General features: G+C 38.7%; 1 protein-coding gene across 1 annotated transcript; it reads right to left on the bottom strand.

The window, feature by feature from the left end:
- Positions 1–6,475: 6,475 nt before the first annotated feature.
- Positions 6,476–27,042, bottom strand: LOC137271627 (angiopoietin-related protein 2-like). Its single transcript, XM_067804065.1, has 4 exons — positions 26,877–27,042; positions 19,697–19,935; positions 7,339–7,438; positions 6,476–7,143 (listed from the first exon to the last, which is right to left on the bottom strand). The coding sequence occupies exons 1-4, from the start codon at positions 27,040–27,042 to the stop codon at positions 6,476–6,478; spliced, it is 1,173 nt and encodes a 390-aa protein (XP_067660166.1).
- Between the last annotated feature and the right edge of the window lie 304 nt (positions 27,043–27,346).

The following is a 27,346-nucleotide window of genomic DNA, read 5'->3' on the forward strand; positions in this document are numbered from 1 at the left end:
ACTAGTAACTATACCTAAAACAATTTATCTATGGAGGACAATACAAGATAAAAATGGGCTATATTCCTTACAACTGAAGGTAGATCACCATACTAGGGACCATGGGGACTTACAGTACCTTTGCTACCTGCATGGACGCTAGCTGGATTTACATCTTCCCCTCAGCCATCAGCAAGTTGGGAAATCTAGCCATGCAAATAAAAGGACACTTATTCTACGATTAAAAACGTGAAAGTTTGAATTTACTTTGAATGTTTGTGGTCTTACGTTCCCTCTCAGGGGGACAATAGTTTTACAGTACTTCAACCCCCTTTGAGGATACAGCCACTAACAAGCACAGTTCTGAATTTAAACTTCCAATAATAAAATATTTATCTATTTACAATTCAGTCAATAAATCTAATTCTTTTAAAAATGCAGTGATTAAATGAGAGCTTGTGTTATTAAAAAGATCCTTCAGAGTTCGTGAATTAAAATACTGATCCCTTGTGATGGAATACTCAACACAGTCAAGCAGCATATGCTTGACTGTGATTCTTCCATCACAAGGGATACAAAACGGAGGATCCTCACCTTTCAGCAAATATTTATGTGTATATCTTGTGTGGCCAATACGACATCGTCGGATGATGACCTCCTCAAATCTGGACTGACAACCCAAGTAGGTGTAGCCAATATACGGTTTTATTTCATGTCATTTATTGATACCTACTTGAGTGTCCCACTTCTTCTGCATCAGATCACGGGTATACGTTCTAATGCAAGCTATGTAATCTGAATATGGAATAAGAAGTGGTGTCACAGATTTGATGAGTGCTGCCTTGGCAGCAAGATCAGCCATCACATTCCCAGAAATACCCACGTGAGCCAACAAAAGACGATGTCGTATTGGCCAGTAGCAAGAGTATTATACAGTTCAATAATTTCAATTAAAAGTGGATGTTTACAAGAAATATTTTTAATAGCCTGAAGGCAAGAAAGAGAGTCGGAATATATTATATACTGTTTACGTTTCGGGTGTCTGTGAATATATTTAAGAGCTGTTAATATGGCGTTCGCTTCTGCTGTAAAAATAGAACTATTATCTGGTAATCTAGAATGTCTGGATCCAATGACAGCAGCACAAGCAACTGCTTGTCCTTGGACCGTCCTTGGACCCATCTGTAAATAAGGATTTGTAATTGTTATATGTATGTTTCAATTGATTATATTCTTGTTTATACTGTAATTCATTCGTTTCTGATTTTTTAAATGTAGTTAATGTTAGGTCAACCTGTGGCCTAACCAACTGCCAAGGGGGAGAGGAAAGAAGACGGAAAGGAGCTATATTGTCCAGCTCAATACCAGCAGCACCAATAAACGGCTTTGTTCTGAGCCCAAGAGGTGGCACAAGAGAAGACTTTTTGCTAAACAAATCCTCGTAAAGAGGATTGAAGACACAGCTATATGCAGGGTTACATTCGTTAGAGTATAGTTTTGTGATATATTGTAAAGATAATTTAATACGGCGTTGTGCAAGAGATGGTTCATCGGACTCAACGTAAAGATTGTCAATAGGTGAAGTTCTGAAGGACCCAAGACAAAGTCTTAGACCTTGGTCTTTAGATCCCTCTAAATACCATGTCTCCAGGTTGTCATATGCTTTTTCAAGATAAAAAAAGATAGACACAGCATGTTGTTTATTAATTAGTGCGTTTTTAACAAATGATTCCAGTCGCACTGAGTGATCGACAGTACTTCTGTTTTTACGGAAACCACACTGTATATCTGTGATAAGATTATTTGTTTCCAAGTACCAAACAAGTCGATTATTTATCATGCGTTCCATGGTCTTGCAAACACAGCTAGTTAGTGAAATAGGTCGATAATTGGACGGATCCGTATGATCACGCCCAGGTTTAGGTATTGGTACTACTACACGCCATGACGGAGGAAAGTTACCCGATGTCCAAATATCATCAAAAATATTGAGGAGTTTCTAGGCAGGATTCTGGTAAGTGCTTCAGGAGTTGATAATGTATGTTATCAGCTCCTGTAGCAGTGTCGTGAGCTTGATCAAGAGCAGTATGGAGTTCATGAATAGAAAACGTTTCATTGTAATCTTCCCCATTATCAGAATTGAAATTAATAGTTTTCTTTTCTTCTTGTTTTTGATATTGCTGGAATTTTGGTACATAATTGGAAGAGGAAGAGTGTTTAGCAAGGGTTTTACCTAGTTTATTCGCAATATCTGATTTATCAGTAAGCAATTGATCGCCATGTTTAAGATGATGGACAGTAGATTTAGTACCTTTACCTTTGATTTTCTGGACCATGTTCCATACCTTGGACATGGGTGTCCGAGAATTTATTTTGGACACATAATTTTGCCAAGATTGGCGTTTGTTTTGTTTAAAAGTACGCCGTGCTTTAGCATTTAAAATTTAAAATTTATTTAAATTATGTACAATAGGATGGCGACGGATATAATGTTCTGCCTTTTTCCTTGCCTTCCTAGCTTGTTTGCACTCATCGTTGAACCATGGTCTTCTTATGTGTGGAGCTACAGAGGAATTTGGTATACACTCATCAGCTATGGAATTCAGTTCATCAGTGAAACATTTAATAGCATCAGGAACGTCAATAAAAACGTTTTTCACAACACAGTGTTTCATATAAAGCCCAGTTAGCCTTTTTAATATTTCGTCTTGATGATGGAGGAACATCAGATGGATTTACAGCTTTTAATATAGTAGGAAAATGGTCACTTTCACACAGGTCATCGTGGACCGACCATTCGAATTCATTTAATAGTTCAGAATTTGTAAGAGACAAGTCGAGAGCAGAATAAGTCCATGTACCAGGGTGTAAATATGTGTTATAAATACATAAATCATTGTCAAAACAAAAGTCCTCCAACAATTTACCTCTAGTGTTTGTATTTACACTACCCCAGAGTGGGTTGTGCCCATTTAAATCTCCCATTATAATACAGGGCTTCGGGAGCTGAAGATCGGTTTTGGCAACCATCGAAGATGGTGAAATATAAATAGAGCATAGCGTAAACGCTACATGTAAAGTAATTCTCACTGCAACAGCCTGGGGGGATGTATTGGGGATCTACCCCGCACTCTTTTGGAGGGCGACAAGCTATGTGCCCTAGAATGGACGTTTTCAGACAATGTGCAAGTATTCACAACGTGTCCATATTTCTGACATTTAAAACATCTTAGCGGGTTGCGGATGTAAGTATCAACTGGAATATTACAATAGCCTGCCTTCACTGATTTGGGAGCATTAGGACATGAAAAAGTAAACAGATACGCGTTCGTTTTGATGGTTTCGTTGTTTCTGCGAGTTGAAAAGCGCTTGACGTAGAGTACACCTTGATCCTTCATTTCAGATCCTATATCAAGTTCCGACATATCATCAAACAATCGGTCGCGATCTCTAACGATATCTTTGCTGGAGTTCAAGGTTTTGTGTGCAGAGACCGTGACCGGAATGCCCACGAAAGATTTGATGTTCAGGAAATTAGTTGCTTGTTGCTTTTTCCCGCACTCTACTAGTAGGCCACGTGAAAAAAAGCGTCTTATGTTCTTTACGTCCCCTGCAATACCCTGAATACCCTTGGATACAGCAAAGGGGTTCAACTTCAACGGTGTCTTGTCAGGAGTCTCAATCACAATGAAACGCGGCCAATACTCAATCGATGCAGACGGTCTGTGGTCACTATCAACAGGGTCAATTTCAAGTGGACGTTTTGCTTTTTTTTGTTGGGTTTTCACAAGCCATGATTAGTGTAAATGGTTCATCATCCGAGCTCCCCACCCAACACGGAGTATCACAAGGACAATGCTAAAAACAAGCGGGCCTCCAGCCTGCAGCACCAAGGATACCCGGATGATATACTCCAGCAGAAGAATTAAAAGATTAATAGTTCCACCAGACTGGCCCATGAGCCACCGCCGTCTGGCATAGGACTCTAGGCAAATTACAGAACAACATATTTCAAAATCAAAAATGTTTCAGATAACAAAAACCAAGTCCAAAGTTACAACAATTCCAAAATGACATGTGTGCATTGATAAATATAAAAAAATAGTCCATGCACAGGGCTTGGCATGACCAGCCGATTGGTCGAACCGGGCCCATTCGACCACCCGTCTAGGCGAAGTCAGGGCCAAAGTGGTGTATTGAGCAACTGGAACACGTTGCAAGGCCCCCATTGCCCTCAACCACCAGGATCCCCTCCTCCGCCGACACAGGGCCGCAACCCACGGCAAACGGGTTGGTGGACCAAATATCCCCCGGGTCCACTACGGGGGTGTCGGCGAGCTCTTAGCATTACCCAGCACCCACCACGAGGAGGTGGCTCGCCACGGGTGCCCTTGAAGATTAGTTTTAAGTGTTAGCGGGCTATGAATAACATTCCGCTTCACAAGGTTTGAAGATCCACCAGTGTCCCTGTCATCCGGAGGTGAGGAAGAAAGAAATGCATCGGACTGACGAAGATTAACATTATCTGTTTCAAATGAGTTTCCTGCAGACAAAATACTGATGGTGCCAGGTCTTGAACTAAAGATGTAACTCATTAAATTTGTCTTTAATGCTCTACAGATCCACTGTACTAAATTTCTGGAATACATTATCGATTGGGTGGGTTGATTGGGGATCTACCACGCATTTTCTTTGAGGGCGACAAGCTATGCGCCCTAGGATGGATATGATCAGATAAATCGAATACCTTAAGTGATCCAAACTTGTTAAACAATTTGATTTTATTATCTGACCCCTTTGATGTTCGATTTGATTTCGAAGTTTCTGGCCTTGTCTTGAATTTCGATTTTACAGTTTGTTTATCATTTCTATCAGACCGTGAAGGAGTTGTAGTCGAAGGGGATACGATCTTTTGCGTTGACTGTGCGGTATCTGTCTGTGTAGACTGTTATGAGATAGACTGTGGAACATCAGGAGAGATAGACTTGGGAATATATGTGTTCACCCATGTCACGTCAGTCTCACATGAGCTTGACGATGTTAGTACGGGCTTAGTAATTCCTGTTGATAACGTTTCATATGTACTTGTGACAGAGGCGTACGTTTCAGTGTGCTCAGTAGATTGTACAATCGTTTTTGCTGACGTTCCTGGTAAATTTGATTTTGTTAATTTCCATTTGCTTTTTCCAAATGGGACATTCTTTAGAAAAGGATGAATGATTTCCCGAGCAGTTTGCACATTATATATATATATTCCCATCCCCGGTATATATTTCGTACAATCTGTCAACAAAGGACAATAAAACAACTAGTTTATCACAGATAGAAATTAAAAACTAGCATGTCGGCATCACAACATTTACACAATACATGATAATACAATATAAACACCAGAGTTATGGGTCACCAACAACCGAAGTTAGTTCACCATAAACGGGACTAAGGGGGTTTACAGTACCTTTGCTACCTGCGTGGACAACGGCCGACAGTCTGCAATATATACATGTTAAAGATCTCTACTGAAATGGCTATTATTGTGTCAATAAGGACTGTAAGTTAAAATGTGTGTCTAATGTCGTCACATCAGTCAATATTTAACGTCACATCGGCAATATTTCAGCAATATCGTGACGAAAACATTTAACACTGAAATGGATGATATGTATTTCATAAATAAACCTGTCGGCAAAGGACAGTAAACAACTAGAACATTACAGTTACAATTTAAAACTAGCGTGGAATGTTAAAACTAATATCACTATTTGGACAACACAATATAAAACACGGGCTATATATCACCAACGACAGAAGGTAGATCACCATAGTAGGGACCATGGGGACTTACGGTACATTTGCTTCCTGCGTGGACCCTAGCTGGATTTTACATCATCCCTTTAGCCGTTAGCAATTCAGGAAATCTAGCCATAAATAAAAAAGACAGGTATTCTACGATTAGAAACAATGGAACGTACTTTAAATGATTTGGGACTTACGTACCCTCTCATGAGGACAATAATTTTACAGTGCTTTAACCCCCCTCGAGGATACAGCCACAAACACTCTAAGTTACTAATTCAAAGCATAAGACATTTATCTATTTACAATTCATTTACCACATCAAAGTCTTTTAAAAATGCAATAATTAAATGAGAGCTAACATTATCAAAAAGATCCTTTAAGGTTCGTGAGTTAAAGAAAATATCCCTTGTGATGGAACAACTCATGTTTTATGTTTGAGTGCATATTCTTGCAAAATACTGTGAGACCAATTTCTAAGAGAATGTTTTCTATATACATTGAAACTAAATTCACAATAACAGTTTCACAGTAACAGAGTAGGATAGACCTGACACATTATTCCATCCCTATCGAAAGTCTCTGAATGCTTCAGCGACGATAAACAGTTTCAAATCCACATACAAAAGATGGTAAACATGAATTAACGCAGATCAGAATAAAAGCATCATTGCCCCTTGGAGAATAACCTTTCAGAAGATCACGCAAGATCGTTTGGATTAGTAGTGATAATAAACAGATTGATCCTGTTAACAGCCTCTCCATCAATACCATCCTCCCAGAACACATCGGTTTTGTCCCCTCCCCATGATGTGTCAGTTGGCTTCAGGTGTCCTGTTGGATTGCACTTTGGGGGGTTGGCATGCCAGAAACCAGACTTTGTCAACTCAACTGCTCCGGATGAGTGGTCCACATCTAGGGTACTGAAGGGCGTGGCATTCACGAGACATTCTGCTGGACGCTGCGCCAATTGGGCGTTAGGGAAACTGGAGGCAAAAGTCACCTTGTAGTCGTCTACTTCCGGCCCTACACGAAAGTCATAGTAGAATCGCTGTGCGAGTTGATTTGACCGGCTATTACCGGGTGTCCAAAGTTGAACTAAGAGGTAGTGTGATCTACCACTGGTTATGTAGTGTATATTGTCATTGCCAAGCCAGTGGTCACCTGACAGACTGCCGAACCCTCTCTTGTACTCCTCCCACGTCCTCGTATAATTCTGATTTCCTGAAGTTTGCGTCATGAGTACTGCCCGCCCCTTATATTGCATGAAACAGCGGACTTTGATTGGTGCAGGGGCACCTTTTGGTTGGCACAGGAAAATACCGTTTTGGTTGGCATAGTAACTGTAGAGTGTCCCCTCACCACAGTCTGTAACAAATCAGAAGTGTTACAGATACAGATATAGGAGCATTAATCTTGAACTGAACGTTAAATCACATTTCACCACAATGCCTCAGAAAGTATCGCCTTAACATAACTGAAATAGCGATCAATGCATCATCAAGATAATTGTTTAATTGATAATGTTGAAAAATGCAAATAACCACTGGACCATGCACGTACCTTGCATGAGCCTTTCGCAATGGTCACCAACGTACCCATCATGACAGACACATTTGCCGCTGGTAACGTTATACTCTCCACCATAGAAACAAGGTTCAATCTGTTGGAGATAAAAATATGCGAGAGATGCAGGTTAAACTTGTTTATTTACATGCTAGAAATATATAAATGATAGGGATTTCTAGTAAAATACAGTAGTCTAAAAGACACTGAATATACACGTCAATGAATCGAGAACGAATACTTTGGGCAGTCTTTAGTAGTTCCTGGCTTTCAGTTACCACAACATGAAGAAACAGACAAGGGTATCATTCGCACACAGAACAAGTAATAATACAAGGCGTAGAAGCAGTTTGGTCTTGTTGGCTTACTAGTATTCAGTTCAAAAGACACAACTACTAGCGATGGGAAGCAAAGGACCAACCACTGGCACCAGTTTTAGATATTAACTGTCACTGTTCAGGACATCACTGCCTCAACTGAATGCCAAAAGGCACAATATATTCCACTTGGAACATTGTATCACAGTGTATAATAGATAACACCGTTCTCCTTTTGCTGAAAGAAAGACTGGAGGAAGTAATTTTGTCTGGATTAACGAAGGCCGGAACCTGCTTGGCACGCTTGCCAGTGGAAGCTCTAATATCAAACTTGCTGACGTACTTGGTTTGGCCGATTCAGTCAGACAGTCATCGATTCTTGGAACTGGAAAGATTCATTTTGAGAAACCGCGTTCTCATTTCATTTTATTTCGGCACACGAAGGCTGTAACCTGCATGGCACGCTCTGTCAGTGGAATCTCCAATATCCTCTTCTTAAGTGATACTTCTTGACGTACTTGGTTTGCCCGATTGAGTCAGACAGTCATCAATTCTTGGAACTGGATAAGATTCAGTTTTAGAAACAACGTTCTCATTTAATTTCAGTACAACAACTGCAGTCATCAGGTTGAATTTCCAGTTAGCATCAGTTTGAATTCCAGTCTGTTGTACTTGTCATTGTCCAGTTTCTTCAAGGCTTTGTGATAGGATGTATACAGGAGTGATATTGTTTCACAGGCAGAGATTCATATGCACTTCTATCATGAGGCATTAAATTTGTACGGCTATGTATTTACAAAGTCAGGTGAGTAAACTCTTGAATTTATACTGACACTTGAACTTTGACCTAGCTTAACATCTAAGTAAGCTAAACTGTGAGAAGTGCATAACCTAAATTTGACAAATTCACATTTTTCGTCAATATTCCAAGCTCATATGTTATGATACAGGAGCAACAACGGTGACACTGAGTTGTAATTTCTTCCATGATATATTGTAAGTGAGTAAGTGAATATTTTAGTCACATCGGTAATATTTCAGGCATATGTTGCAGATAATAATTTGCCGTGACAAGAGGTATAAGAAATCCCCGTAGAAAGTGCAAAATATAACAATGACACGTCTAGAATATTCAATAATATGTATTGACCAAGATACAAAGATTCACAATAGAGGTTTCTGGTACAATGAAACTGAGACAGACCTAAAGTAATGGGTTATGGGTCACAAATATAATATCAATTCACCAAAGTCTTGGTTTTCAGTGGGAAACAGTTCTGCTATTTTTTCTTCACAGCGAGCGATCTTGAATGTAGGTCAGGCTTAACGAAGAGGGAGACAGATTTAGATAAACCGAATGATAACCCAACTCCAGTGTAAGTTCGTGTGTGTCGTCAAGACAACAACCAGCCTTATATATACAGACTGATTCTTGAGCATTCAAGCTAAGTATCCGCCTTATCTACCAACAGTCAAAACACACCAAAGGCAGGCAACTCTAAAGCGCTACCTGAAAATGCGTGCAGGTAGAACACGTGACACAAAATGTGACCCATAATAACTATCACTCAAGACTCTAAACATTGTGACCCAATGATAACTATCACTTAATCAATAGTAATACAAATTACAGAAAACACACCCTCGTAACACATAAAGAGACTACAGATTTGTAGTTACTGAAAGTCTATATAAACTAGATTATCACAGATATAAATTGAAAACTAGTAATCAGATTATGAACATTATAACTCTAAATCACATAATATACCCCCTAAATGACATTACGATATACAAACGGACTACTGATTGCCAACAACTGAAGTTAGATCACCATGGGGCCTTTTGCTACCTGCGTTGTCCCTAGCTGGGTTAACACAATCTCTTCAGATGTTAGCAATTTTTGACAATCTAGCCATAAATAAAAATAACACTGTTTACTGCAGTTAAGAATGAGTAGTACGTTTAACTTTACAATAACTGCTTGGGACTTCTGTAACCTCTCAGTATTACAATAATTTTACAATACTTCACAAACTTCGGGGAAACAACCACATACAGAGTGAGTGAGCGAGTAAATATTTAACGTCCCACTGGCAATATCTCAGCCATATCGTGACGAGAACATTTAACATTTAAATAGAATATATGCAAATTTAAAAAATCTGTCAACGAATTACAGCAAAACAACCAGAATCAGAATTTTAAAAAGCTTGGAAAGTTAAAACTAGTGTCACTATTTAGGCAATACAATATAAAAACAGGCTATAGATCCAGGACACCAAATTCAGATGTTAATTCAACTACTTATAAAACATTTACCTATTTACACAACTGTAATCGAAAGATCTCTAATAACTCTTTCTTTTAACTGATCAATGATTAAATGACGGTTAACATCAGTAATCAGTAAAAAGGTCATTTACTGTTTCGGCTTTGCAATACTTTTCCCCTGTGATGGGAAATCACACTCCAGCAGGACAGGCATCAACATCTGCCATTGTGTTCCCACAAATGCTAACGTGGCTGGATAACCAATAAAAGGCAGGCAGGCGGCATTGGCCAGTAGGAAGATCTAATATTATAAGTGGTTGTTTTCAAGATTGATTTTATATTGCCTGACGGCACGAACGTGAGTCTGAAAACATGATTCATTGTTAATATTTGGGGTGTCTGTTAATAATTATATTTATGAGTTATTAGTACTGCTTGTACGGTAAATTATCCAGTAATCGGGAAGATACTGTCATGCGTCCAATGACAGTAGCACAAGTCACTGCACCATCATCCTTTGACCCGTAGGTAAATAAGAATTTGTACGTATTATAGTTACTTTTAGTTACTATATTCTTGTTTATATTTTAACTCATTAGTTTCTATTTTATTTTTTTTATAACGCGGGCAGTGTTGGGTCAACTTATGATCTCACTAACTGCCAAGGAGGAGGAGAAAGACGACAGGAAGGAACTGTATCATTTGTATCAATCCCAGCACCAGAAAAGGAAGGTTTTATTCATATTCCTATGGGCGGAATAAGAGTTGTCTTCATGCCATATATATCGTTATAAAGATCATTAAAAACAGTTAAATGCAGGGTTAGAATGTACTTTTATAACATAGAGGGACCACTCATGGGCCTCGTCACAGAGACTGTCAACAGGAGAGTGACTGAGTGAGTTAGAATTTATCGTCACATCGGCAATATTGCAGCCATATCGTGACAAGATCAATTTAATTTGTATCAACATTAAATCAGTTAATTGAAAACGTTAAAACCTGTTTGAACCAGATATCAACATGAAAGTTTAAACATTGTAATTATAATTAAGGAGGACAATACGATATAAAACACGTTCTTCAGACCGCCAACAACTGATGTCAAAAGAGTTTTTGAAGGATTCGAGACAAAGTTTGAGACCTTGGTGGTGGATAGAATCACGAAGTTTCAGGCTGCTTTTGCAGGACCCAGACGCGTTTTGGTCGGATAAGTGATCAGTACAAGTGAAGGAGGGTTGCTTGGAACTGTTTTCTCAAGCAGTGACTTCTCAAGCAAGGTACCAGTGGTAAATGTCTCCATAGCAAGTGTTCATCGGTAAGAAGACTTGCTGTTGATGTCCGAACGACCAAATGTGAATGATGAAATGGAAAAAAACACCTGTGTGATGAGATTGAGTGTGATGTCTATCTCCTGCATGCACTATTCCGTTATGATTGGGCCTTTGAATGGTGCTGATGTGTTTCACACCCTTGTTTTTTCGCTGCTTTTGACAATGTTTTATTTCACACAGACTCAACGAATATTGAATCAGTTACTTCACTGTATGGTCCATGTCCTTTAAACGTCACATGCAACGCAAAACACAACTTTGCAGATTCTTACCGAAACAAATCATCAAAAATTACAATTCAACCTATAAAGCTGAAAAAAAGCGACGAAAAATAAGCCCGCGAAATCGGAGTTCAAACGGTTCACTAAATTTCCCCAAGCACTGGAGGAATAAAAATGGTTTCATCATATTCGCTGCGCTGCGCCCATAACGCATGCGCAGTGAATAGGTTTGCGGAGCTTGAAACAGTATGCATGCCCGGAGAATGAAGTCGTGAGCAGTACTCTAATTTTGGTGGTGTACACGAACAAATAAATAAACTACTCGTTACATTAAAAAATATTGTTCATTGTGGTAAGCAGTCTCTGTCACAGATAAAGCTCAGTTGAGCTTTACTGATACCTTATGTCTGCCTGTCTGCCCGTCTGCTAGTGACAATATGCAATACACAGCTTCAATCATTGACCACATGCAGTTTAAACTTTACACATATCAGGCTATACGCCATAAACAAACTAAATTGATTTATGACTCGTGCATCTGAGTCCTGTGTCAGTTACATTATATAATTAGGCAGGTGTGATACTTGTACACATGACATGTTTTTGTCTGTGGGTTGCAAACAAACTATGTGCATTTTTCATGGGTGACTGCATCTGACGACAATTGGTGCAAACTCTTGTCAGTTTCAAGTCCAGCTTTGTACTTGGTGAAAACTCTTGTCAGTTTCAAGTCCAGCTTTGTACTTGGACGAATGACAGTTTCCAGTCACGCAGTAGTTCACCATCTCTACTGAGATGATTTTTGATTGGATCAAACGCAAATTGAGAGAACATATATTTACAAAGCCCAACATCTCTATACACATTCGTTATGTGTGTGTATGATATATATATATATATATATATATATATATATATATATATATATATGATTTTGTTTGACAGCGATATATGAATCCAAACTGAAACGACGCATCAAGTACAATAAAAGAAGTTCATAAAGAATCTTACTTTCTTGTGACTCGACTTCAAAAATGCCCATCAAACAGATGATCTTTCTGTACACACAATGGACCCTCAGCGTATCAGCAAATAAATCAGCCAATCGGAAGCCGTCGTTACACTTGAGTGCACCCCTACCCGCAATGACTGGGTTCGGTCTCCCGAAGGCTTCGTTTCGAGGGAAGTAAGCCCAAGTAGAAAATATTGCACTTTTGAAGCGCGACTGTACGCTTATAATTTTGTTTATTTGTTTTCTTACAAGCAGCAATGTATATTATATGTCATCAATAAGTGATAGATGTGTTGTATTTATGTTTGTTGTTTTGGTTGCATGTGACCTTTAAAGCGCCCACTAAGTACACAAAACGTTGCATTTACTCTATAGCATAAATGATAATCAAAATCTATTGTGTTCCCATACTTTTTGTGTGTAGTATACATTGGCCAATGTAGTCTGTCATCAGTATGATCGTATTATTGCTACTCACTGCTAGTTTTATAATGGTGCTTTTAGGGAAGGTAACCATCATAAATATATCGGTAAGAAATATGTACGGACATAACATTGTTTATGGTATTGTTTCCTTAACGTAGAATATTTTGCTTTCAAAATGGGGTTGTTTACAAATGTAACTGTGATCGAATAGAAGATGCTCTAGCAAGGCATTACCCACCTAAAATATTCAGAAAGCCTAAACATGTGTACATGAGTCATGATCAGCACCTATATTCAGAGGCAAATGTTATTGTAACATGAAGTGTTTACTTAGGTAACCATGAGAATACATTCAAAGATGTGTACGAAAGAGTGTGAGTGTAAAAGTGTGTAATAATTGTTTTTTTGAGTTGGAAGAAAAATTTGCAAGATGCATAATATGTTGGATACAAATGACAAGCAATGTCTTATTTAAGAAAAACAGACAAACTCGTGGAGCGTGGATTTGTAGAGCTCTAGATGTACTTTAGTCGAGCACATCGACACATCCACCGAACCCCCAACTGTCTTTTAGCCATACGTTTTCAGAAACAGTTTTACATGAAATACATATTAGTTAATGACACATTGTAAAACCTTGTCAACGAAGGACAGTAAAACTAACCGGAATATCACAGAGAAGAATGTAAAACTAGTGATTAGATCTAAAACAGTTTAACTACAGGGGACAATGCAATATAAAAATGGGCTATAGATTACAAACAACTGAGGATAGATCACCACACCATGGGGACTTACTTTTAATACCTACATGGACCCTAGCTGGATTTACACCCCACCACCAATCAGTGTAAGGAATAAGAAGTGGTGTCACAGATTATGGTTAACAAGTGTGTTACCAGAGATTCCTATATGGCTGGGAAACCAACAGAAGACGATGTCGTATTGGCCAGTAGCAAGATTATTGTATAATTCAATAATTTCTATTCAAAGTGGATGCTTGCAAGAAAGAGTTTTAATAGCCTGAAGGCACGAAAGAGAGTCAGAAAAGATAATGTATTGTTTTTTTTGGGGTGCCTATTAATATATATTGAAGAGCTGGCAGTATAGCGTTTGATTCAGCTGTAAAAATAGAGCTGCTGTCTGGTAATCGAGAAGATATAATTGTTCTAGATCCAGTGACAGTGGCACAAGCTACGACGCTTACCATTTGTAAGTTAGGATTTGTAATTGCTATATTTACTTTGTAATTGATTATATTCTTGTATATATTTTGAGTTATTGATTACTGAATTTTAAAAAGTAGTTAATGTTATGTCGATTATTGGCCTAACCAACTGCCAAAGAGGGGAAGAAAGAAGACGGGAAGGAGCTTTGTTTTCCAGCTCAATGCCGGAAGCAGCAATAAATACCTTAATTCTTAGACCAATAGGCAGAAGAGAAGACTTTTTGTTATATAAATCCTCATAAAGGGGATTAAACACACAATCAAATGTAGGATTAGACTCATTAGAAGATAATTTTGTAATATATTATGAAGATAGTTTTATACTGCGTTGGTTGAGAGAAGGCTCGTCAGCCTCAACGTAAAGACTGTCATTAGGAGAAGTTCTAAAAGAAGCAGGACAAAGTGTTAATCGTTGGTGGTGGACAGAATCAAGTATTTTTAGGTTACTTTGACAAGCTCTACCATATATAATGGAACGATAATCAAGTTAAGATCGCACCAGTGATCTATATAAATGAAGGATGGTAGTTTGATCTCCTCCCCATTATGAATTAGAAACAATCTTTAATATATCCAGTGCTTTCAGGAATTAGGCTTTAAGAGATTTGATATGCAGCAAAAAAAATTAAAGGTCACATGCAACGTAAAACACAACTTTGCAGATTCTGGTACCTTTCGGAATACACTTACCGAAATAAATCATAAAAAATGCCAATTCAACCTATAAAGTTGGGAAAAAAAACGCGATGAAAGAAAAGCCCGCGAAATCGGAGTTCAAACGTTTCACTAAATTTCCCCCAGCGGTGGGGGGGAAACTGGTTCAGCACCTGTGCTGCGCTGCGTTCATAACGCATGCGCAGTGAATAGATTCACGGAGCTTGAAACAGTATGCATGCCCGGAGAATGCGGTCGTGAGCAGTAGTCTAATCTTGGTTGTGTACACAAACAAGTAAATAATCTACTCGTTACCTAAAAAAACTTGTTGATTGTGGTGAGCAGTCTCTGTTACAGAGAAAGCTCAGTGTCTGGTTTATTCACACCCATATGTCTGCCTGTCTGTCACAGCATGCAGTACACAGCTTCAATCACTGACCACGTGCAATTTGAACTTAACACCTATCAGAATATCCGACATAAAGAAAATAAACTGATTTATGACTCGTGCACCCGAGTCCCGTCTCTGCCACATTATGTAATTAGGCAGGTGTGCAACACGTCATGTTTTTTCGGATGAGTGAATCTGACGGAAACTGGTACAAACTCTTGTCAGTTTCAAGTCCTGCTTTGTACTTGGACGAATGACAGATTCCAGTCACGCAGTAGTTTACCGTCTCTACAGAGATGATTTTTGATTTGATCGAGCGCAAATTCAGAGAACATGTATTTTTAAAACCTAACATCTCTATATACATTCTTCATTGATAACAACTTCTTCAAGTGTATATGATGTTTTATTTGACAACAGTATATGCATCCATACTAAAAACGACGCATCAAGTACACAAAAAGAAGTTGTTATCCATAAAGAATCTTACTTTCTTGTGACTCGCCATACTTCTAAAATGTCCATCAAACAGATCATCTTTCTGTACACACACAATAAACCCTCAGCATATCAACAAATGAAACAGCCAATCGGAAGCCGTCGTTACACTTGAGTGCATATCCACCCGCTACGACTGGGTTCGGTCTCCCGAGGGCTTCGTTTCGGGGAATGTAAGCCCAAGTAAAAAATATTGCACTTTTGAATCGCGATTGTACGCTTATAATTTTGTTTATTTGTTTTTTAAAAGCGGCAGTGTATATTATATGTCATGAATAAGTGATAAATGTGTTTTGATTATGTTTGATTTTTTGGTTGCATGTGACCTTTAAATGGGAGTCGAAAATAAGTCCCAAGAACTTGGCCTCCCTTACAACATTAATAGGGGTGCCATTTGGTGATAATTCGGGGTCTTTATGCGGTTTGTGTTTCCTACAAAAGTGTATAAAATTAGTTTTTTGATTTCGATTTATTCATTTATTCATTTTGTTTAAACACAGCTGCAATTGTTCAATAGTATGCATATTTTTATCACGACAGGAAATATTAAAATCATCCACAAAAATTGATCCATCGATTGTATCATTTAAAACCTTTGATAAAATGGTTGATTTTAATACTAAATAATGTCACAGACAAAATACTGCCTTTTGGGACACCCTGATCCTGACTGTAATGATCAGATAGGGTAGAACCCATTCTAACTTGAAACTGCCTGTTATTTTAAAGAATTGGCTATAAATTGAGGTAAACGGCCCTGCAATCCAAAGCCATGTAAATCTTTTAAAATCCCATGTTTCCAGGTCGTGTCGTACGCTTTTTCTGAATCGAAGAAGATCGACACTGCATGTTGTTTATTAATTATGTCATTCTTAAGAAAAGGTTCTAAACGCATTAAATGGTCGATAGTACATCTGTTCTTACGGAAACCACATTGTATATCTGTTATTAGGTTATTGGTTTCCAAGTACCAAACAAGTCGATTATTTATCATGCGTTCAATGGTCTTACAAACAGCCCTAGTTATTGAACTGGGCCTATAACTGGAAGGATCAGTTCGATCACGTCCAGATTTCGGGATTGGAACAATTAATGCATAACGCCACGCCAAAGGGAAATTTCCACTTTTCCAGGTGTTATCAAAAATATGTAGTAGTGTCTCCAAACATGATTATGTAAGTGCTTCAGGAGTTGATAATGAATATTATCAGCTCCAAAAGCAGTGTCGTGAGCCTGATCAAGAGCAGTATGAAGCTCATGTATCGAAAAGGTTTCGTTGTAGTCTTCTTCATTGTCGGAATTGACATTAATAGACTGTTTTTGATATTGCTGAAATTCAGGTACATAATTAGACGAGGAAGAATCTTTGATCAACGTGCTACCAAGTGTATTTGCAATATATGATTTATTAGTCAATAATTTGTTCCCATCTTTTAGATGGTGGATGCTAGATTTAGATCCCTTACCCTTGATCTCCTGGATCATATTCCACACCTTTGATATCGGCTTGCGGGAATTGATTCTTTATACATATGTTCGCCAAGACTGTCGTTTATTTTGCTTTAAAGTGCACCGTGTTTTAGCATCAATAAGTTTTAATTTACCGAAATTGTGGTTGATAGCTTGTTTGCATTCATCTGTAAGGACTTTGGGATACATTCGTCAGCTATGTCATTTAGTTTATCTGGAAAACATTTTAAGGCATCAGGAATATCATAAAAAAGTTCAGTTGTGAGTTGGTCAGCACAGAGACCTTGATATAAAGGCCAGTTAGACTTCTTAAAATTCCATCTTGATGATGGAGGAACGTCAGATGGATTCACGGGGTTTAGTATGGTTGGGAAATAGTCACTTCCACAGAGGTCGTCGTGGACTGGCCATTCAAATTCACTCAAAAGGTTAGAGTCGGTAATAGATACATCAAGAGCTGAATAATGCCTGTGCCAGGATGTAAATACGTATTTGCACTGTCATTATAAATGCACAAGTCATTATTTGAAATGAAATCCTCCAGTAATTTACCTTGTATCATTACCACCCCAGAGTGGGTTGTGGCCATTTAGATCACCCATGATGATACATGGTTTAGGTAACTGATCATGCAATGTCTTGAGATCAGAATGTTGAAGCACGCAAGAAGGAGGAAAATGCAAAGAGCACAAGCTAAACACAATGTGCAGCGTAATTCACACAGCAACAGCTTGAAGGTTGACATTCAGCGAGACAGGGCTGTGGATCACTCACTCCCTCAGTGAAAATAGATGAGCTTCTAGTAGCCCTTACCCCACGGGGAGAAAAACAACGGTACGAGTTGTACTGACGTATATTAATTGTATCTGACTCCTTCAAACACGGTTTCTGAAGGCAGAAAGCTGAAGGTTTCAGTTCCTGGTCCAGTAACTGTAATTCATTTAAGTTTTCCTAAATCCTCTACAATTCCATTGCATTAGTATTTGGGAATGATTAATCTCTTGGGCGGTTTCATTGGATACCTACGTCGCCCATTTCTTTTAGGTGAAGAACTTTTAGTTCTATGGTGGTTGGTTTCTGAGAAATCCACCCCTTCTAATGATACATACTTGTACAATCTAATGGGATCATCTGAACCTTTAGATTGTCTACCAGCTTGATTTGTACGAGAAGATGTCGTGTCCGATTTACTAGTATATGCTGCTTTAACGGTTTGGCCTTTTCCAGAAGGTGCTTTTGTGATTATTCATGGTGTACACCTGACTGGGGTTTTGATGTAGTTGTCATAGAGGGTAAAACGTGATATCTGTCTGACACTGAATTGATGCTACCATTTTTGATACTGTGTGTCCTTTGGTCACACTTGTATAAGTATCAATCTGCTCATTATTTGGTACAAGGTTCTTTCCCTCTGCATACGTGATGTTTTTGTGCATTTTATTTTGCTGATTTCCATTTCTCTTTTCCAAACTGGACACGATTTACTGGAAGATGAGTGAGACCCAGAACAGTCCGTAATATGTTTTGACATCACTGGAACAGTCTTCGGTGACATGAGTGGTTTCACTGCAGTGTGCACAGGTTATATTGTTTCTACAGGAATGACACCATGCCCAAATTTCTGACATTTAAAACACCTCAGTGGGTTAGGGATATACATGTCAACATCTATTTTACAGTATCCTGCTCTGCCTGATTTTGGTGCAGTGGGAGATGAAAAGCTAAACAGGTACGTATTTGTTTAACTGGGGTTTGTTCATGTATTTCCATCAGCAAGAGTCGAGTCCAGTATTCAGCTGATTTTGAAATCAGATTAACGTCATCCGTCTTAGAATCATTTTCAAGCATACGTTTGGATTATGTAATAGGAGTTTGAAAAGCCATGTTTATGTGAATAAAGTTCAATCATCTTTACGCCTCACCCGCCACCGAGTGCCAATAGGGACAGTATTTAACGCCTGTGGATGTCCAACAGACCGATACATGTACAAGAGATATAAGGATGATATACACCAGCAGTAAGTTCTATTCATTTGTCCCATCGCCTTCGGGCACCCGCATCTAGGCAAATTTGTTCAAATTTAATAATCTATGTAACACAATGTATACAAAAACACACAGGTCAATAATATTTTTAAAAAAACCATAAACCCAAACAAAAAATGCTCAGGACTCGGCATGACCAGCCGATTGATAGAACCGGCCTGGTTCCACAACCCGTCTAGGTGAAGTAAGGGCCGAAGTGGTGTGTTGTGCAAACGGAGAATCATTCAATAATGGTTCAGCAACTCTCTTGTATTTGGTGGCACATTCAATTTTATTTTTCTGTTCTTTTATGAACTGTTGATGTTTTCCATACCTGTCTTTAAATAACCACAATCACCTTTTACTTTGAGTATATATGTATGCATACGTAGATTAAGGTTTTCTGAATATTTGGTTGGACAGCCGCAATTACCATTATGGTACACACACCTATATTAAAGATGAAGGGTCTATATTCTTTGTGACATGTACAAAGACTACTTACGTCATAGTAGTGTTTGTATTGTCCTTCACACACCCCGGGCTTGAGGTATTCACTGTGCAGGTAGCAGAGTCTCGGTGGCGTTGTCGTTACCGAAAATGATATACACCAGTCCTGTCCGGCACATGCCATGGCACACTCTGTCTTCGTCAGCACCGTCACTGACGTCTTGTTTGTAACGTCATCACATGTCGTAAATCTCTTGAAATCTTTCATAGCCACATTAGCACAGATTGCAGAGACTGTGAAAAGGAAAAGACACGTGCATGAAAAAATATAAAGAGACATTCCTTCTTCTCCACACATATTTCTGTAGTACCAAACTGCCCTCACTACACGCAGCTATCCGTACTTCGCAGCTGCATCGCGTTCAATAAATGGTTGGGGATTCTGTCAATGCATTTGTGCGATTGATTATACCAGTAGAAGAGAAGAAACTCCTCGAAAAGCCGCTGAACGTATGTCTCGGGTCGTTACGTAACCAGTGTAGCCAATATGGTGGCAGCGTAGTATTTAAGATTGAGCCCTTTTTTCAACAGCTGTGAGAGTTTTACACTTTATTTTTGAGGGCAGTGTGACAGTGTCAGTTAACATTTTGTTAATGTCCTTTATATTCCCCACACGCAATAAGATATCTGAATTAATTATTAATATAAACAAAAATGTTTCTACGTAGATTTTTTGAAAGGACAGCTGATGTTAACACGTGTTCAAGCGATACTTTTGCGTTCTTTAACATGTTTTTGGAGGGAAGGCCGCGGTGTATAATTTATTCTTTCATTCATTGTACTTCTTTCTTTCATTCTTTTCTTTATTTCGTTCATTCATTCACATAATTCTTGCTCTTTATTCTTACTATAATTCATTCATTCGTTCATTTTAACATTCCGACTGATGCAATAAGCTGACTGAAGTTCTGTTAAACCAGGGATAATCTACAACTTAAATACTTTGTATAGTCTCCCTGGTTAAACACAACTGAAGTTGCACTGGGAACTGTGTGCGTTGGTGCATGACGAGGCACACGTTAATTAGTACAAATGGTAAAGAAAGCAAGCGAGTGACCTATTTCTGTTGTAGAGTATCCCTGATTATATATACCAAGGGCACGGATCTGCTTTTTTTGCATTTTGAAACTTGGCGAGTACTAAGGAAGAAAGATTCTTTATGGATAACAACTTCTTTAAAGAACAAATAAACTCAATTTTTTTGTACTCTTTTTGCCACTGCATATGAAAGACTTCTGGTCATAAACGGAACACCATTTTTTGAGGTTAATTAATACCAAGCGCTTAAAAGATGCTAAAAAGCCGTCTGCTTCTCTCTCGCCCGCAAACGAAACCACAGACAGGTTACGCAACTCTGTCACCAGTGCCCTGCAGTGACGTCATAGAAGGAACGATTTTCAGTGAGTTGTATAGAAGATGTAAAAGAATCTCGTCATTTTGCTGATTTCTCGACGTCATCAAAGACATGCCGAAGTGTTGCCGTCAACTGCTCCTTGGGGTCAGGTGATGGTGTCACTAAGCACAGATTTCCACCGGGTCTCGTAGTTTGTGCTCAAATTGGTTGTTTGTGTGTGCGAAGCGAGCGTTATGGGAGCCTGTGGTATGTACTAAATCGGATGGTTCGCCCCTAACACGCTTCCAGGATAGAAAATGGTGTTCAAGTTTCATTGTGTTTATAAAATGATTGTTTTCATCAAGTTACAAACTCAAAACTACTCTTTACTAGCAGTGAAATATGTATTTGAATCATGGCCAAAGGGATTTTGTATGACACAACTTGTAACATAACGACCTCTTCCACGGAAGCAAGGTGGTGGAAGAAGTGACATTAATATTGCATGTAATATTATTTTGACGTCCACCTCGCTCCCAAGACAGGTCCCTCTAAGTAATTGAAGGAATTACAGCAAATTTGAAGGAATTGCATCTCAAATGTAAACAAACGCAGCCCACTCGCGAAACAATTGCAGCCATATCGGCAATTTAGCGGTAATAACAGAAACACATCGGCCATGTCGGAAGCAATGTCGGCAATTCTTGAAACACACTCGGCCGTCTTCGGAGATTTTTCGGCTCACATCCGTGATTTGTCGGTCGCGAACGGAAACTCACGCAGCAAAACATGGCGTCGTTCGAAGAAGCACTAGTCTCGGTGAGATTTGTTTTTAGTTCCTACTATTACATTTTCATACTTCAACAATACTCACCGAGACGGGTAATCAATCAGCGTGTTATCGGGTAATGCTTTAATCGATCTAGACACTAGAAATGCCAAATGGTGACATTTGTCGGGTATCTAAGTGGCGTTACCACTAATTATACCTGTTATAAATTCGTTATCTGAGCATAAAGTGAATGATAACAAACAACATGTAGGTTTATACCACCTAAAACGGATTACAACCTCGCGGCACCATGTAATTTTGACAGAATCGTCTATGAAAACAAGGGTTGTAACTCGGAAACTAGGCAAAGCAGGAGACAAAACTAAATGATAGTAGATTGTGAGAACAGATAGCTTTCATTTTTCACAACAGCTGTTGCGATTTCAGGTTTCGACAAACCTGTAAACGAAATAGTTTACCCCCTGAAATGTAGATGAATTCTGCATAGTGAGTGAGTGAGTGAGTTAAGAATTAGCGTCACATCGGCAATATTGCAGCCATATCGTGACGAGAACATTTAGTACTGAAATGAAATATATGTCTATTATAAAACCTGTCAACGAAGGACAGTATAACAGCTAGGATATCACAGAGTAGAATATAAAACTAGTAACTATACCTGAAACAATTTATCTATAGAGGACAATACAATATAAAAAATGGGCTATAGATTGCTAACAACTGAAGGTAGATCACCATACTAGGGACCATGGGTACTTATAGTACCTTTACTACCTACATGGACCCTAGCTGGATTTACATCATCCCCTCAGCCGTCAGCAATTCGGGACATCTAACCATTCAGTAAAAGGACACTTATTCTACGATTAAAAACATGGAAAGTTTGAATTTACTTTGAATGTTTGTGGACTTACGTACCCTCTCAGGAGAACAATAGTTTCACGGTACTTCAACCCCCTTTGAGGATACAGCCACTAACAAGCACAGTTACAAATGTAAACTTCCGATGATAAAAAATTATCTATTTACAATTCATTTAATAAATCTAATTCTTTTAAAATTGCAATGATTAAATGAGAACTTATGTTAGTAAAAAGGTCCTCCATATTACGTGATTTAAAATAGGTATCCCTTGTGATGGACTATTCAACGCAATCAAGCAAGACATGCTTGACCGTGATTCTTTCATCACAAGGGATACAAAATGGAGGATCCTCACCTTTCATAAGGTATTTATGCGTATATCTGGTGTGGCCAATACGGCATCGTCTCATAATGACCTCTTCCAATCTGGACTGACAACCCAAGTAGGAATAACCAATATAGGGTTTTATTTCATGTAATTTATTGATGCCTACCTGGGTGTTCCACTTCTTCTGCATCAGATCAGGGATATAAGATCTAACGGTAGTTTTATAATCAGAGTATGGAATAAGAATTGGTGTCACAGATTTGTTGAGTGCTGCTTTAGCTGCAAGGTCAGCCAATGTGTTACCAAAGATTCCTACATGGCTGGGTAACCAACAGAAGACGATGTCTTATTGGCCAGTAGCAAGATTATTATACAATTCAATAATGTCAAGAAGAAGACAAAAAAGAGAGTCTGAATAGATTATATATTGTTTACGTTTGGGGTGTCTTAGAATATATTTCAGAGCTGTTACGATGGGGTTAGCTTCAGCTGTAAAAATAGAACTATTATCTGGTAATCTAGAACACATGACAGTGGCACCATCCTTGGACCCATCTGTAAATAAGTATTTATAATTGCTATATTTAAGTTTTAGTTGATTATATTCTTGTTTACATTGTAATTCATTAGTTTCTGATGTTTTAAATGTGGTCAATGTTAGGTCTACTTGGGGCCTGACCAACTGCCACGGAGAAGAAAGAAGACGGGAGGGAGCTATGTTTTCCTGTTTAAGGGGATTGAAAACACAGCTATATGCAGCTTTAGATTCATTAGAGCATAATTTAGTAATGTACTGACTGTAGAGCTAACTTTATACGTCGCTGCACAAGAGATGGTTCATCAGCCTCAACATAGAGGCTGTCAATAGGTGAAGTTCTAAAAGACCCAAGACAAAGTGTTAGACATTTATGATGGACAGAATCTAATCGTTTTAAGTTGCTTTTGCAGGCTCCAACATAGACGATGGAGCCATAATCACGTTTAGAACGCACGAGTGATCGATAGAGATGGAGAAGCGTAGCTTGATCCCCTCCCTATTTAGAATTTGAAACCACTTTCAACAAGTGAAGTGCTTTCAGGCATTTAGTTTTAAGGGATTTAATATGCGGAATAAAACGTTAAGTGTGAATCAAAGATTAGACCCAAGAACTTAGCTTCCTTAACAACTTTAATTGGCGTGGCATCTAGAGATAGTTCAGGGTGTTTATGTGGTTTATATTTACGACAAAAATGTATGCATTTAGTTTTCGATTTAGAAAATTTAACGCCGTTTTCAAGACACCATATATTAATCTTGTTTAAACACAACTGCAGTTGCCGTTAAATGGTATGCATATTTTTACCATGACAAGAAATATTAAAATCATCCACAAATAACGATCGATCAATTGAATCGTTTAAAACTGTTTATCTTTATACTGAAAAGTGTGACTGACAAAATACTGCCTTGTTGAACACCCTGATGCTGATTGTGATGATCAGACAGGGTAGAACCCATACGGACTAGAAATTGTCTGTTATATAAGAATTGTGACAATGTATTCAGGCAAACGACCTCGCAAACCGAAATTGTGTAAATCTCTCAAAGCCATATTTCCAGGTTGTGTCATATGCTTTCTCAAGATAAAAAAAAATAGACACAGCATGCTGTTTATTAATCAGTGCGTTTTTCACAAATGATTCTAAACGCACTTAGTGATCGACAGTTCTTCTTTTTTTACAGAAACCACATTGTACATCTGTGAATTTGTGATAAGGTTATTTGTTTCCAAGTACCAAACAAGTCGACTATTTATCATGCGTTCCATGGTCTTGCGAACACAGCTAGTTAATGAAATTGGACGATAATTGGACGGATCCGTATGATGACGTCCAGGTTTAGGTATTGGTACTACTATGGCGTCACGCCATGAGGGAGGAAAGTTACCCGATGTCCAAATATCATCAAAAATATTTGGAAGAGTTTCTAGGCAGGATTCTGGTAAATGCTTCCGGAGTTGATAATGTATGTAGCAGTGCCATGAGCTTGATCAAGAGCAGTATGGAGTTCATGAATAGAAAACGTTTCATTATAATCTTCCCCATTATCAGAATTAAAATTAATAGTTTTCTTTTCTTCTTGTTTTTGATGTTGCTGAAATTTAGGTATATTATTAGAAGAGGAAGAATGTTTAGCGAGAGATTCGCCCAGTTTATTCGCAACATCTGATTTGTCAGTAAGTAATTCATCTCCATGTTTGAGATGGACAGTAGATTTAGTACCCTTACCTTTAATTCTCTGGACCATGTTCCATACCTTGGACATGGGTGTCTGAGAATTTATTTTGGATACATATTTTTGCCAAGATTGGCGTTTGGAAATAATGTTCCGCTTTTTCCTTGCCTTCTTAGCTTGTTTGCATTCATCAGTGAACCATGTTTTTTGTATGTGTGGAACTGCAGAGGACTTTGGTATACACTCGTCAGCTATGGAATTGAGTTCCTCAGAAAAGACGGAGAGATATAGTGAGAGCATAATGTAAACGCAATGTGCAAAGTTAGTCGTACTGCAACGGCCTGAAGATAAGTATTAAGTGAGACGGGGCTATGATCCTCCTGTGGCATTATCACCCGGAGGTGAAAAGCAATGCTATGCTTTGTAATGACGAAGATTCAAAGTATCTGTCTGTTTTAAATAAGTCTCCTGCAGACAGATCGCTGAAGGTGTAAAATCTTGGACTAATAGCTGTAATTCATGTAAGTTAGTCCTCAGTCCTCTGCAGTTCCACTGTATAATATTGTTGGAATAAACTATTTGGGTGGGGGGTGGATTTATTGGAGATCTACCCTGCACTCTTTTGGAGGGCGACAAGCTATGTGCCCTAGAATATACGTTTTCAGAAACGTCCATGTCTTCAAGAGACCCGTATTCATTGAACAATTGAATTTTGTTCTGTGACCCCTTCGGAGCTCTGCCACTTTGTTGTTTTGAAGCATCGCGCTTTGGCTTCGGTTTACTTTTCACCGTTTGTCGACTATCAGCTGTCGATTGAGACTTTGAGTGTGACTCAGATGATGATTTGTGATCAGAAGACGACTTTGAGGTACTAGGAAGCGATTCTTCAGTCAGTGATGATATAGCAGGGTACAAAAGCTGTGGAGAATCGCAATTTACCCAGGTCAAGGTAGTGTGGCAGCCTGTGGTTGATGTTTTAGAGCTAGACCCCGATGATGTTTTTGCTACTGCAGCATTACTGTCTTGAAGATCAGATCAGGCCTCGGAAAAAGAGATATTTTGAGTGAATTTTATTTTATTGATCTCCATTTGCTCTTTCCAAACAGGACAGACTTTTGAGAATGATGAGTGTTCCCCGTTGCAGTTAGTGCATTTTTTGACATTACTGTCACAATCTTCTGTTGCGTGTGTTTTTTCACTGCACTGAGCACACACAACAGACAATGTGCAAGTATTTACACCGTGCCCAAACGTTTGGCATTTGAAACACCTAAGAGGGTTTGGAATATATGTCTCAACACTGAGGTTACAGTAACCTGCCTTTAGTGATTTTGGTGAAGTAGGTAGCGAAAAAAACCCAGATAGGTGTTAATTTGAATGGTTGTGCCATTTTTTCGGGATGAGAAACGTTTTACATAAAGTACACCCTGATCCTTCATCTCGGAGACGATATCTAGTTTTGACATGTCGGCCAGTAATCGCTCACGATCTCTAACAATTCCCTTGCTCGTATTGAGGGTCTTGTGAGCTGAGATGGTAACGGAAATGCCAACAAAAGTTTTGGTGTTTAAAAGGTCAGTTGACTGTTGTCTTTTGGTACATTCTATCAACAGTGCACCAGAACGCAATCTTCCTTGGATACCTTTAGACACAGCAAAAGGGTTAAATTTTATTGGTGTCAAATCATTTGTCTCCATGACAACAAATCGTTGCCAGTAATCAATTGGTTTGGACAGTCTGAGGTCGTTGTCAACAAGGTCATTTTCAAGAGGACGTTTAGTCTTTTTGTTTGGGGTTTCGTAAGCCATGGTTTGTGTTTTAGATTTCATCATCCGAGCTCCCCACCCACCACGGAGTATCACAAGGACAATGCTAAAACAAGTGGGTCTCCAACTTGCAGCACCAAGGATACTCGGATGATATACTCCAGCAGAAGAGTTACAATTACCAAATCCACCAGATTGGCCCATGAGCCACCGTCTTCTGGCATAAGACTCTAGGCAAAGTGCAAAACATCACACTTTAAACTGTAAACATCTTATGGGAACAATTTTGCCAAGACCAAAGGTTAACACCCTGATTAAGAGTGACCGAACCAGTGACATAAAGACT

Source organism: Haliotis asinina, chromosome 2 (genome assembly GCF_037392515.1).
Source record: "Haliotis asinina isolate JCU_RB_2024 chromosome 2, JCU_Hal_asi_v2, whole genome shotgun sequence".
Lineage (NCBI taxonomy): Eukaryota > Metazoa > Mollusca > Gastropoda > Lepetellida > Haliotidae > Haliotis > Haliotis asinina.

Excerpts from the sequence above, each read along its gene's own strand:
- LOC137271627 (XM_067804065.1), bottom strand. The coding sequence starts at position 27,042 with ATGGCTTACGAAACCCCAAACAAAAAGACTAAACGTCCTCTTGAAAAT. Across the intron at positions 19,936-26,876 it reads CCCTTTTGCTGTGTCTAAAG|TCTCTGCAATCTGTGCTAAT; the intron begins GTATCCAAGGAA and ends TCCTTTTCACAG. Across the intron at positions 7,439-19,696 it reads AATACAAACACTACTATGAC|ATTGAACCTTGTTTCTATGG; the intron begins GTAAGTAGTCTT and ends TATCTCCAACAG.